At 36.9% G+C, this 14,381-nt stretch overlaps 1 protein-coding gene across 4 annotated transcripts in view; it reads left to right on the top strand.

The window, feature by feature from the left end:
- The window catches only part of VGLL3 (vestigial like family member 3), a 49,668-nt gene that overhangs the window by 7,346 nt on the left and 27,941 nt on the right, over window positions 1-14,381 (top strand). For 2 of the 4 annotated variants that reach the window (XM_035282927.3, XM_054248942.2), the window contains exon 2: window positions 4,744-5,026. In XM_035282927.3, the coding sequence (XP_035138818.1) occupies window positions 4,744-5,026 (283 nt within the window). The remainder of the gene's footprint in view (window positions 1-4,743; window positions 5,027-14,381) is intronic. The other 2 variants (XM_035282928.3, XM_035282930.3) reach the window with 2 other exon arrangements.

Here is a 14,381-nt window from a genome sequence, read left to right on the forward strand (position 1 = left end):
GTGAGAGGACAGTTACGTGAAATAAAATATATAAAAGGTTTGTGACATGTTCCTTAGCAGGACCCAACCTCATGTAACCTGACCTATCCTTCTCCAAATAGGCTAAGAACCAAAATCTCTTATCCAAGTAAATAAAGAAATATGTGGCCAGGCATGGTGGCTCATGCCTGCAATCCCAACACTTCTGGGAGGCCGAGGCAGGTGGATCACTTAAGGCCAGGAGTTCAAGACCAACCCTGGCAACATAGTAAGACTGTCAGCTCCAAAAACAATAAGAACAAAAAGTAAGCCCGGCATGGTGGCACACACCTGTAATCCCAGTTGAGGTGGTGTAGTTATTTGAGCCTGAGAGGTGAAGACTGCAGTGAGCCGTGGTCATGCCACTGCACTCCAGCCTGGGCGACAGAGCAAGAACCTGTTTCAAAAGAAAAAATATATATAGAGAGAGTCAACTAGCAATGTCCTCTATTTTGGCCTCTAGGATTTTGAAATATTTACCCTGGGATAGTGATTTCTTCTTATAGCTCCAATCATGTTTTTGAACTTAAAAAAATCATTGCATTATACAAAGATAGCCAGTAGATTTTCTTCTTAAAGCTGTTTCTAAGTATCCAAAGGCTCCAGTGATTCATTAAAATACTTTTGTTTCCCTAGGAAAAAAAGTTTCCACATATGCACGGTAATCATTTGGCATTTTGTAGGCTTAAGCCTTGGGGAGTTAGTGGTATTTGGCTCCTGACATGGAAGTCTTTCTCTTGTCAGACAAATCCTTCCCCTGCACATTCCTGCTGAAAAGTTGGTGGCTGCTGTGCCTAATGGCAGGCAGTGTGGTGTACTGCCCAAGCACACTCTCCACGCTGATCCTTTAACCTCTTTGTGAGTTAGCTTTAACTTGACAGCTATTCACCCATTTGTTGTTTCGTCTTACTCCAGAGTCATCTGACCTGGGGGAAAATTGTCATAACTATGTAGTGGTGAAGAGACATAAATGTGCATTTAAAAAAGTGCAACAATGTGTAGTCTTTCAATTCTCTTTAGATGACTATTTTTGTTAACATTTATGCGGGGGTTTGTAAGAAAAACATAAGTATTTCTGAGAAATCTGGATATTTTTAAGAAGTGATTGTGCATTTTGAGAAAAATACAAATTAGATTATGTTTTGACCTTGATTTAGGAAATCTTTGTTCTGATGATTTGATATTTAGTCTCAATGTTTTGAATTTTGTAAATTATTCCCACAAAAGAATGTAACATTGGGAAAGTTTCACTGAAGGAGCAAACACCCAGTGAATACAGCATATGGCAGAAATGCTTATGCGCAAAATACTTATTTTAAAAAAATACATTGATTTACAGCCACCAAAGCACAGACATCAGAAGGTAGTTGAGGCACCAGAATCTATGGAGAAGGAAATTAAGATGGGATGGATGGCAGCATCTGAATCAATTGCTGTTTAAATACTGTTTCTCTTTTCTTCATGATCACATGTAATGTTAAAAAATGTATGCAAATTCAACCTTGGCACATTACGTAGTTATCAGGCCATATGGATGCTTTGAGATTCTTGTTTTATCCAGTACTGTTTATTGTGACACTATAAATATCTGTGTATGTGAATGTGTGTGTGTGTGTGTGTTGTAAATGTAAATATTTAAATTGGTTTAGTATAATCTGCGAAAATTAACCTAACTTCATCTGAAAAAAAGTGCAAGTGGCTATGGTAGACGTCCTTATGTCCTGCCTATTGGTAGATATATTATAAGCCTTTTTTTCATTTTATGTCTTTGATAGTTTTCTAGCAAATTTATTTAATTAGTGAAAGAATTGGCTTAAAGAACAGAGAGAGAGATAGAAATAGAGAGAAAGAAAAAAGAAAGTATATTATATAATTGTTCCAAAAATATTTATTTAATTAGAGGAATCAGTACAGCTATTTTGAAGAACCATATATGTTTGCTATATCAAAAAGGAATATTTCAGTATACATATTTATATCAATATAGATACGTTACACATATGAAATAAAAAGAATATAAAGAATGCATACATTGAGATAATTCTTTTTCTAAAATAAACTGATGACAGGGATTTTAATACAGGGGCAGCTTTTGCTTACTATTTCCTACTGTATATTGAAAAATATAATTTTTAGGTTAGTTTATTTCTAGCCAACCATTCAAAAATTGGTAGAACAAGTAACACAGTATTATGAAGCATTTAGAAAATTGTGATATCTTAAATAGATTGAATTTCTATGGTTTAAATATAATAGTTTAATTGATTTTAAAATGTCAATTTAAAAATTGATATTTTGTAATTGCTACTGTTGGTCAGAATAGTGTTTGACATTTGTTTCAGGATTCATGGCTTTCAAATCCTTTACATATATATAAATTCACTTATATTTCATCTAAGAATTAATTGCTGTCAATTAAGGGTAGACTAAAACACTGACTTTATTTGGGTTATTAATAGCCAGCCTCTTTTATTTAAAAAATGAATGTTGCAATTAAACAAATAAGGCAATTATATGCAAACCTCACTCTCACAAACTGATGCTGAGCTGGACATTAACAGAAAAAAGAAATTAGTTTCACAGAAAACAATGAACAAAATGTAGACGATGATGCCACTATGTAGATAGGTTTTAGTTTTTTTTTCATATAAAAAGAGTGCTACTTTCTAATGTGCCAGAATATCCAACAGAGAGAGTGTGCAAATGGTTAGAACAGTACCTGTTTTAGGTAAATACACGTGCACAGCAAGAAGCAGTGCTGTGATTTGCCTAATAAATCGTAATATTCATTTAATTTTATAATGGAATTTAAAACTAGCAGTAGCTTTAGAAATTGTTTAGCTCGGTCCTCTCATTTTACACATACCATATGTTTCTATGGTGTTTTTACCATTGAAGCTAAATATAAACATGTTCTAATCTGTGCTGGAGTAGATTATGAGAAATAAAAACAGTCATTACAATCACTATTCATCAGCAAGGACACTCATTACAAATAATGAATTATGTTTATGAGAAATCAAAACACTCAGTCATTACAATCACCTATTCATCAGCAAGGCACACTCATTACAAATAATGAATTATCTGTTCATCAACAAATGATAACCATATTGACACAAGTTTTAAATAAAATCAAAATATATATTTATAAATAACATCCTGAAATGATAACTAGCAGCTCACAGTATTTCCGAATATTTCAGGGCTCACCTTTACAGGAACAATGTATTCACCGCTGGGGAAAGGTGTTAATTCATTGAATGGCACATTTATAGTCTGTAGCTGTACCTTTTGAAGCTACTAATTACATTAGAAACTTGGAGTCTGGGAAATGCGTTTTCTAACAATTGCACAATTACTGAGTATTCTGGAGCGACTTATCTTTTTCTATTCGCATTCATTTTCCACAAACTTTTTTTTCAAAGTGAGAAAAATGGAATGATCAAGGATCAGGTTTTGCAGGCATAAAGATGACCGAGAAACCTTGTTTGGTCACTAGAATAATACATTTCAAAATCTTTAGCATTATCTTCTTATATGTAATTCATATTGAAGTTGATAATAAATGTAATATGTGCTCAGTGAAAAATGTTTGGAAATACTGAAAAGCAGGAATAAGAAAATGACAATTAACTACAAATGTATTACCCAGGAAAACAATACAAAATACGTTTTTGTACGTTTTCACTCTAGACATCCCTCCGTGCCTTTCCGCATACCCATACGCTAGACATCCCTCACTCCCCGCCATTCCCCAGCACATACATATGCACATGCATGTCTACACCTGTATGTCTTCCTTATGCATCTGACTCTGCAGCTTATATGATTTGTGACTTTTGGCAAGTTACTTAACTTTTCTGTGCCTCAGCTCTTTAATCTTTTCAATATGGATAGCATTCATATCCATGTTATAGAACTGTACAGATTAAATGAGATGATAAATATAAATTTTTAGAAGCATGTCTGCCACAATGTAGATTAGTGGAGTTATAATATACTTTTAAACATTTTAAACTAATGAATCTTTCTCATTTTATTTGAAATATTAGCCCATTACTAGTATTTTATAAAATTTTCATAAGCCATAATAAAACTTTTTCCCCTCCTGATAATGGTAGTTAGTGGAGCATCTGAAAAATATGTTCCATACAAAATGGTTCTTCACACAGACTTATTTTGTCATTTTAGTTTGATTTTTGAGAAATGAGTTCAGCACATCTGCCAAATCCTTTTATAAGATGCTACATTCCTGTTTTTAGTTTATTTTATTTATGAAAAGTTCATTTCTCCTCCACCCCACCCCAGACAGTCATTCCTTTCCGTGCTAAACCATAACATTGCTGTACATTACATTTTTAAAACAAACCAAAACTGGAAAGAAAAGCTAGAAGGAATATGCCACTATTTTTTAAAAGTCATTCTCCTATTGGCCTAGCTAGAGGAAAAAATAAAATCCTGTTTTGAAAATATACTGTTTGATAATGGATGTTTATGTTTGTTTGCCAAATGTAGAATCATAGACTTTTTTTTTTTTTTTTTTTGGTGTGGGAAGGAGGCAACTGGTTTGGGGAGGGAAAAATGGAGTAAAGCAGATGAAGAAGAATCAGTTTGCAAACATATGTTAATATTTAGATTCTATTTTTTTTTAATGAAAACTTAACTAGTTAATGCTCTTTTACAAACTGTCTTTGATACTGTGTTTTGTTTATTCCATCCCAGAAGAAGTTAGCGGTATTCAGCAAGATGCAGGACTCTCTGGAAGTCACCCTTCCCAGCAAACAAGAGGAGGAGGATGAGGATGAGGAGGAGGAGGAGGAGGAGAAAGACCAGCCTGCCGAGATGGAGTACCTTAACTCTCGCTGTGTCCTTTTCACTTATTTCCAGGGAGACATTGGGTCAGTAGTGGATGAACACTTCTCAAGAGCTTTGGGCCAAGCCATCGCCCTCCATCCAGAATCTGCCATTTCAAAAAGCAAGATGGGGCTAACCCCCCTATGGCGAGGTAAGAATTCAAAAGCAGTTGCTCTCCAGGGCACTGTCTCTGTTTTGCAACTGCCTGTACCAGGTTCCAGCTGGAGACTTGCCCCTGAGGATGGATATCCACTTGCTTTTTAATATTTAAGGACAGCAAGGAATTTCTTTCAAACGAACAGCTGGATTGGTTTTGTCGCATATGGAATGCAGGATTGGAAAGGATGCAGTCACACCCCTTAAATTCCTCATGGAAAGTAGTGATACAACCGGCTTGAGTTTATAGTGGCTGGACTGAGCTGCGAAGCACCATTCCTAAAGCCCCAGTGGCCCAATTCGGTTCTCTAAATAATAGGCATGCCTAAATCAGCCTTTAAAAAATTAGCTCTTGCTCATTCCAATAGGTGCTACGTGGTGGCATAGAAGAGGCCTGAGTCTGACCCAGGAATACAGACCTTGGGAGCTGTCTGTGTTCTGTTGATAGACTTCTGTGTCCTGATTTGTTGCAGTATTAACTCTTTGTGGTATAAAATCTAGGCACTTTTGACAGTATCTGCATGGTTTAAACTAGTGTTTTTACCTTGATAATGAAGGAGGAGTACATTGGGCTTCTTTATTTCTTTCTCTATCGAGGTCACAGAGATGTGTTTGAAACTGATTTCTGACTCACAGAAAATTATTGGTGACATCTAAATCAGGATAATTACAGGGTTACAGAAAAACATAATACGTCATTCCAATGACAGCTTCAGAGAAATCGGTTACAGCAGTGATTTCTCCCAAAGTCACCTGGTTATAGGAATGATCTACTAAAATGGGTCTCAAGGTATGATTGTCCTGACCAGGAGCATCAGCGCCACACGGGACCTTGTTAGAAGCACAGATTCTTGAGCTCCACCCCAGGACTGCAGAATCATAAACTCTGAGGTGGGGCACTCTGTGTCTTAATCAGCCCTCCCAGTGACTCAGTTGCAGGCTTGAGTTTGATAATCATTCATGTAGTGCTGTTAGACAGTTTGCAGGGCCCCTTATCTTGAATCTCTTGACCTGGAATCTTCATAGGAAGGTGTGGGAATCACACTTTAACAAGGGTATGGGTGACTCCTGTCATGAGGAAAAGCTGGCCACCTGTGGACAGGGCCGGGCAGTGACTAGTGAACCCCTCTCAGCAGCCCAGGAATGGTTCTGCTCTACTGTGAAAGTCCTGGCCACGTGGAAGTGCTGGGTCTGATTTTTCTTATCTGCTTTACCTTTCTTTTCTTCTCTCCCTCCTTCCCTTCTTACTCTCTCTCCTTCCTTCCCTCCCTGTTTGCTTGCTCTCCTCTCGTCTCCTTTCCTTCTTTCTTTTTTCTTTACTTCCTTATTTTTCCTTCGAGTAAACATAAACAACATTAAACAGTGACTATAAAGGGGAAGGTGAATTACAAATAAAATATCCAAGTCCCTGATAGAAATGAACTGAAATACATACTACTCATTTGATTAGTAAATAGTATGGACTTACTACGAGAACTTAGTTCCTGGAAGCCCAGAGGCTTATGTAATCAACTAATACCCTATTTAACAGGACACGATGAGTACCTTTAATAATTTGTAGAGAAGAAAACTAGGAAAATATCAGTGAATTCGATGGCTTTGATAAATTATTTGCTATATCAATAATAAATCCTATCATGAAAATCAGTCCCAGGAGAGTAGCAAACATAATGTCTACTTCCTTTAGCACATGGGCATATGCAACCTTGCTATCATTTAACCTGAAAGGTCAGAATTAAAGTCCCCCATTTTTTCTTGGTGCAAGAGTGATTGTCTATGGTATCATATTCAAAATCATTTCAAGTGTGATGTTGTAAACGTGCAGAAACCCTGCAACACATCAGCGTTTTCTCTGTGATTTGCATAACACAATATACAAGGTCCTTTAGCAGATGTTAAATTTTAGCATAGAAAGGGTTTATAAAGGCATTATTAGAATTTTCTTGGAATCATCTTAAATTTGATTTTCAAGTATGTCTCCTGTTTGATTTATTTACTTCCTCAGCAAACATTTCTCAACCTCCTGCTATGTGTTAGGCAATGTGCTGAGCCCTGAGACTGTATCCGTGAAGGAAACAGCCCAAGGCTCTACCCTCATGAACTTTGCCATAGTTGTTTTTAGTTGTGAATTAGTCAGATTTAGATAAAGGTATGAAACATGGCGCTGACGTTTTGGGGTAGAAACTGAAAACAAACAATTGTTACCAAAGGTGCTGTTTTACATAAGGTGGTAACAAAAGCCCTGTCTGAGCACACAGCTGAAGGAAGTAAGAATACACATCATGTGGTTATGTAGGGAAAGATAATTCTACAGAGGGGACAGGCAGTACAAAGGCCCTGACGACGGACTGAACTTAGAATAATACTACATAAGAAGCAAAAACACTGGTGTGAGGGGAGTAAAATGAAAAGTGATAGGTGGAAAACAGATATTTTAGAGCTGTTTGTGTGTGTGTGTGTGTGTGTGGTGTGAGTTTTGCTCTTGTCACCCAGGCTGCAGTGCAATGGCGCAATCTTAGCTCACTGCAACCTCCGCCTCCTGGGTTCACATGATTCTCCTGCCTCAGCCTCCTGAGTAGCTGGGATTACAGGTGCCCGCCACCGCGCCCAGCTAATTTTTGTTTGTTTTTTTTTTAGTAGAGACGGAGTTTCACCATGTTGGCCAGGCTGGTCTCAAACTCCTGACTTCAGGTGATCCACCCACCTCAGCCTTCCAAAGTGCTAGGATTACTGGCATGAGCCACCACGCCTGGCCGTTTTAAAGGTTTTTACATCAGTTTATCAGAGTATACCAGGAACGCAGCATGCATTTCAATTTTCATCTCCTATTCTCCCACTAAGTCTACAAACACCACATCTGCTTATCATTCCTCATTTTTTCTGATGCTCACAGCAATGTGTTTCTATGTGGAAAATCTGAAATAAATATGAATTGATTAAGTGACTGAATAAAATGAACCAATTTCATATCATGTATCCAGAATTAGAAAAAAAAAAAGCCTTTAATAGAAAATTTCTTGGTAATAAGTTATATGAAATCTTTGGGTACAGTTTTCTTATTGATAAAAGAAGGTGGTTGAATTCAATAAGTGGTAAAAATATTTTCTTCTGTAAAGTTCTGTGATTTCAAATGTATTATTTGCTTTTCTTAGAACTTTGACATAGTTGTCTTTAGTTGCGAATTAGTCAGATTTAGATAAACGTATAAAACATGCATAGGATTTACAGGAGAGCCACAAACGGAAATTAAAGATATAGAAAATGTCTTAAAAAAGAGGCTCAATAAAATGAGGTTCACATTTTCATTCTCATAAAATAAGAGAGTTAGTGACACTTTGATTTTAATTGGCAAAGCTTCACAGGATTGGAAGAACGCAGTCTTTGGAATCCATTTTTTTAGATTCCTGTCCCAGCCATTACCTTTTGCCTGCAATGTGATCTTGGAGTACTACATTTAAATCTCTTACATCAGCTTCCTCCACTGTAATATATGTTTAAGGATACCCATCTCCTAGAGTGACTGTAAAGGTTTTTAAATAATGTATATGAATCATTTAGCACAGAGCTTGACTCAAGGTGCTAAATGAAAGTCAGATGCCTTTTCTCTTTTCCTTAAGTAAGTGTTCACTCATTTGGCACATAGAAAACAAACCCTGAATCTTTATCCAGGAATATTGTTTTCTGGAACTTCGTGTTTTTGGTACAAAACACAGAGTCTTAGATAATAGTAGATAGTGAAGGCTATTGATAATGTTAGCCCATGGTAGTGATGCTTAGGAAGGAACTGCTGACCAAGTGTTAAAGGTATAGTTTCCAGCATCAAGTTATTACAGTGCTGCAGAAGTGGTACCACGCTGCAACAAATCTAATGACTGAGTCCTGTTGACTGCAGTTCCACGGTACATCTTTAGACAAGAATAGTGTGTGCCGGCTAATTATGAAATAACGGTTATACTTTGAATGTGTATCTTCTTGATGAAGCTGGGAAAGTTTTTTTTTAGGTATTTTTCAGCTGTAAGGCAAACAGTGACAGAAAACATATGTATTTTATTTGGCGCCATGTCTCACCAGTTACCTTTAATCCTGCTGTATATTCTAATAGGGTTGAGAGAATTTCATTTCTCCATTAATAAAAAACTAACAAGCTCATGCCTGTAATCCCAGCACTTTGGGAGACCAAGGCGGGTGGATCACCTAAAGTCAGGAGTTCAAGACCAGCCTGGCCAACATGGTGAAACCCAGTCTTTACTAAAAATATAAAAAAATTAGCCAGTTGTGGTGGAAGGTGTCTATGATCCCGACTCCTTGGGAGACTGAGGCAGAAGAATCACTTGAGCCCAGGAGGCTGAGGTTGCAGTGAGTCGAGATTGTGCCATTGCATTCCAGTTTGGAAGACAGAGTGAGATTCCATCTCAAAAAAAAGAGAAGGAAGGAAGGAAGAAGGAAGGAAGGAAGGAAGGAAGGAAGGAAGGAAGGAAGGAAGGAAGGAAGGAAGGAAGAAGGAAGGAAAAGAAAGAAAGAAGAATGAAAGAAAGAAGGAAAGAAGGAAGGAAGGAAAGAAAATCTAATGAATATGAGTGTTCCCTTATCTGCATATAAATATGTTTATTGATACCTTTCCCTAGAGTTATTATAAAGATTTTTTAAAAATAATCTATATGACTAATTTAGCACAGAGCTAAACATTAGCTTCAAATTTGTCTATGCACTGATCTTTACAGAATGTGTCTATGTGTGTCGTAGAAAAGGGAGGGAGTCACATCAAGCCACAGCAGAGTAGATCACTGACGTAAAACCATACTGAATGCAAATCTGATACCGTAGTTGCAAAGAAAGTGATCTGTTGGCTCATCGATGTACACAGGGCCTTCCTGAGCAATTCATTCTCATAGGAAAGAACTCTCAAAATAAGTACAAAAGCTAAATGGCCAAATGGAGAAAGGAAAAGGAGGGCCTGTCTGATGAACTGGCTGATACTGGAAATGAACAGAATGTCCTCAGGACCAAGACATGGGGAAAAAAGTGAGGCATGACTTATCTCACCCTGCTGCCTCCAAGGAGTATCGGCATCTGACATCACCCATTGAACCTCACTGTAGAGTCACAAGGCCCATTTTGAGCAACTCTAAAAGAAAGTAACTAGAGGGCAATCTTCGGACATAATGTGAATGCATAATTACTGAATGACAGGAAACACTGGAACACATGTCCTTTTACCTCTGACCCAGTCATTTATTTTCACAGGAAGAACAAGAGAATGACAATGAAGTTACAGCCAGAACACTTTAGGTTAAGGATTGAGTAGAATTTTGTTTTTTAACTGATATTAATAAAAAACATAAAAATGTTACCTTTTAACATGATAATGTTTTTAATCAATAATTGATTTGAATAATGTGCTTTCTGGAAAGTTTTAAGATGACTTGGAGGTTTTGCAACACTTCATTGTGCCATTTTCTTTCTAATTTAGTTTTTGTTATTTTTAAAATTAAGTAATAAGGTGTATCATTCTTTAAATTTTGAATCTTATCTTTCCTACATTTTTACCCTGACAATTTTTTATATTGGTTTTTGGCGGAGTGTGTGTGTGTGTGTGTGTGTGTGTGTGTGTGTGTTTAATAAAGAGACATTTAGAATCAATCCAAAAAGTATCCCAACTATTATGAAATTGAAAGAAATACCTGGTATTCTATGTGGAACTCTTTCATGTCTTTAAAATATATTTCTGGTCTAAATCAGATAGTGAGATTACTAGGTTTGCTTTGAATGGATTATATTGGACAATATGTCAATATTATCATTTTTTTGTCTAGAAATAAACCTCTGTGTATGTATGTTTGTGTGTGTAATATTTTTAACCCCAAATGCAAATTGATACAAAATTATAGTTAGACTTTTTGTATGTATTAAAGTGTCAGTGTTAGCCTCATTCAAATATTGAGGTGAACATCATCTATATATCAGGTAATACTGAATCCAAAGTCACCACATAGTGTTAATAGCATACAATACTATATTGCCTCCAGTAACCTGAAATGTCATATTGCATTAAAATAGCTCATGCGGTTTTTCATGTTTTCTTCATTCAACAAATGTGGCTGTGATTAAGTACTCATAAGCAAAGAATCATGTAATGAAAAAAATTTGCATACATATGAAATAAGCACACTGATTCTCAGCCATGAAACAAAGCATATCGTCTTTTTCTCTGCATCAAGATTCTTTAAACAAGCAAGATACCAAATAGTGATTTTGAAGTATAAACTTCATAAACATATTTTCAATCCAATATTGTTTCACTTATAAATGCAACAGTTTTTTTTAATGGACTACATAGATCTTTGCAAACTTTATATTAATCTCAAGAGACATATTAACTGGGAAAATATTAAGTTCCTTTTAATTTTATTTTTCCCTGGAGCATTTTAAACTTGGTTCAATCTTTATGGAGTGCATTTCTGAAAATAGATTTCTGCTTTTCTTAATAATGTCTTCACTAATCATGGTATGATACTTCATAAATAGACCAATCATATTTTTGATAAGGAATTCATTCATTATTCACATTTGTGTGCATATTGAAAATGCACGAGCATCTATAAAATAAGATTGGCTCCATGTACATATAAGTGAGACTAAAAGTATACAGAGAAACGCTATATACTCGGTGTACTTTTGACATCTTAATGGGGGTTTTTAATAAAGGGAACTCTGTATCTCTGGCTAGTACTTGTGGTCGGGGTTCAACAGTTTTCCTAACAGGATTCTAGCCCCTCCAGGATATGGAAGTTAGCAGCAGAATGAAGGATTTGATCACAAAGCAGCTGATTTGTGGTAGCAAAGATGACCTATGTAGAATAAGGAGCCTCTATAAACTTGAGTTTTTAAGCTTTAAACATTGATGGCTTTCATTGTAGATATGACAGAAATACTCTACAAATGACCATAATCTAAGGCAAATTGAATTTTCTTCTCACAGGTTATATGAATTTCCTTCTCGTCATTAATAGTACTTTTCATATTTTGCAAAGTGACGATTGTTGAAGAAAACATGTACCTCAATACCAGTCGGTTTGAGTTTAGGTGGTATTTTTGGATAAATTGTGATTTTGACCAAACGAAGTCATTCGGTTAAAAGTTTCCTGAGGTTGTTTGAAGACTTCAAGAGTGCACTTCCATTCTTTGCCTTTTGAAGAACATCATTCCTAGATTTCCTCCAAGTGTTTTGAGATCTGTGGACATAGAGTGGAGGAAGGAATTGACTGTGGATAGTTACTTGACCTCAAGATCGATGGGGTGAATGATCACAGCTCTGCTGCCAAGATAAAGGGGAGGAGCTTGCAGTGCTGCTGCCGTAGCCTTTAGGGGAGAGAAAATGTTCAAACACCACAGTAATAGCCTAATTATGTTAATTAAATGACACGAGTGGTGGTTGATTGAAGTTTCTTAAGCTGTCCTTCATTCATACCCTTCATTCAGTGAACGGATCTGGCGAGGTTCTTCTGTGTGGAATCCAGTATAAAAACACTCTCTTAAACTTGCATAACTAATGTCTTCAGAAAATAGCTTCTTCTATAGATAAAAATAATCCATAGGGCACTTCACCGACTGTTAGATACTTTGAGTTAATGAAGTCAAAGACCTCATTTTTGCAGCAGAATAAAGTAAGCCATGGAAAGATCAATGGGTCCATGTGGGTTGATAAAATGAGATAGGGTAAAGCCTAGGATCAAAGCCGGGCTCCTTGGTCTCCCGGCCCAGTGCTTGTTCAGTTATACAACACCGTAGGCGACAGGCTACAGGTGGAGGCACTGATCTTTCTATAAACGGATTCTACTATGTCACTTTCTAGATTAAAACCCTTCAAAGCCTTGAGACCCTACTACCTCAGCATAGAATTCACCTTCGGTACCATGGCCAGCAAGTCTACACCCATCTGGGTCTTTATTTTAACAGTCCCATTTTTTCTTTTGTTATCTCTGCCTACTGAACTCTTTGTTTCTTTCAAATTCTGCTCCTACTCTCTCTCTCTCTCTCCCCCCCCGCCCCCTGTGTGTGTGTGTGTGTGTGTGTGTGTGTGTGTGTGTGTATGTGTGTGTGTGTATAATATATGGCCTTTTCTTACATGCTGGTCCATTTGCTGAAAGCTCTCTTCCCAGGGCTAGCCCCACTCAGCCTGTCAGCTTCCACTTCTCACTTTCTAAGCTGGGTCGGTGCTCTCCGTGCTTCCTGTTGGGAGAATACCAACCATGTCACCTTGCACTTGTCTGTTTTTACTTTTCTATCCTTCTGCAGGTTGTGATTAAAAGTAATGTCCATTTGGTCATCCATGAGGCCTATGTTTAATACATAGTAGGTCATATATAAATGTGTTATCATGATTGAGTAGGAAATGAATCAATGAAGAGTTAGGGGATGGTTTTTTCTCTTTCTTATTTGTCTCTAAGTGCTGTTTTTTGATATTTCCTCTCTTCCCCAAATACTTCCTCAAACACATGACCTCTACTTGAATTTCCTTCACTCATCGTTTTCCATAGGATCTTCTCCAAATTCTAAATGTTGATAGTTACAATTGTGTCGCCTTGTGGCACTTTATGAAGAGTACCAGCCATTGGCCATTGAGGCCGCCTAGTTCCCCATTCTTGCCGTCTCAAGCCTCAGGTGACTTCTCTGTTGGGATTTTCTCATCATGGGGATAATAACAATAATTATCCCATAGGCCTGGAATGAAACTCCTATCAGATTATCCATGGGAAACCCCTGACATAGTATTGGACATTTGATACTGTCATGAAATGTTAACCACTTTTGTTCTTGGTCTAGAGACTCCCAGATCTCCACAGAAAATAACTAGCTAAATAAGTAAATAAGGCTGGAATACACTCTACTGAATGGAAAATGAGCGTTAGTGAGCATAAGTAATTATAATCTTACTTCCATTGCTACCTTTGGCGTTAACATGTTTCATTTAAATGAAAATTGTATTTACACTTAGAAGTTGGTAAAAATGATCATTTCCAACTTATATAAACCTCATTTATGGCCTAAGCTTTCTTTATCAGTGAAGTGGGTAGCTATGACGTCCTCTTAGACCTAATGGCTGCAAGGTACTCAGAAGGAAATGAAATTTTTCAATCCCCAAATCGCAAACGTTAGCGCAGACTGTGACAGCATAAACCAAGCAGAGCAAATGGAGGGAGGCTCATTCAACACTTTGCATCCTGCACATGGACCCACTGGCTTGCGAGCCCAGAGGCCAACCTGGAATCAATTTGCCCCTGTTTGAGGAGAATATGAGTGTATGCTAATTTGACTGCTTGTTAAATATTATTGGACAATTAAAGGCAACT

The sequence above is a fragment of the Callithrix jacchus genome, chromosome 21, assembly GCF_049354715.1.
Source record: "Callithrix jacchus isolate 240 chromosome 21, calJac240_pri, whole genome shotgun sequence".
NCBI lineage: Eukaryota > Metazoa > Chordata > Mammalia > Primates > Cebidae > Callithrix > Callithrix jacchus.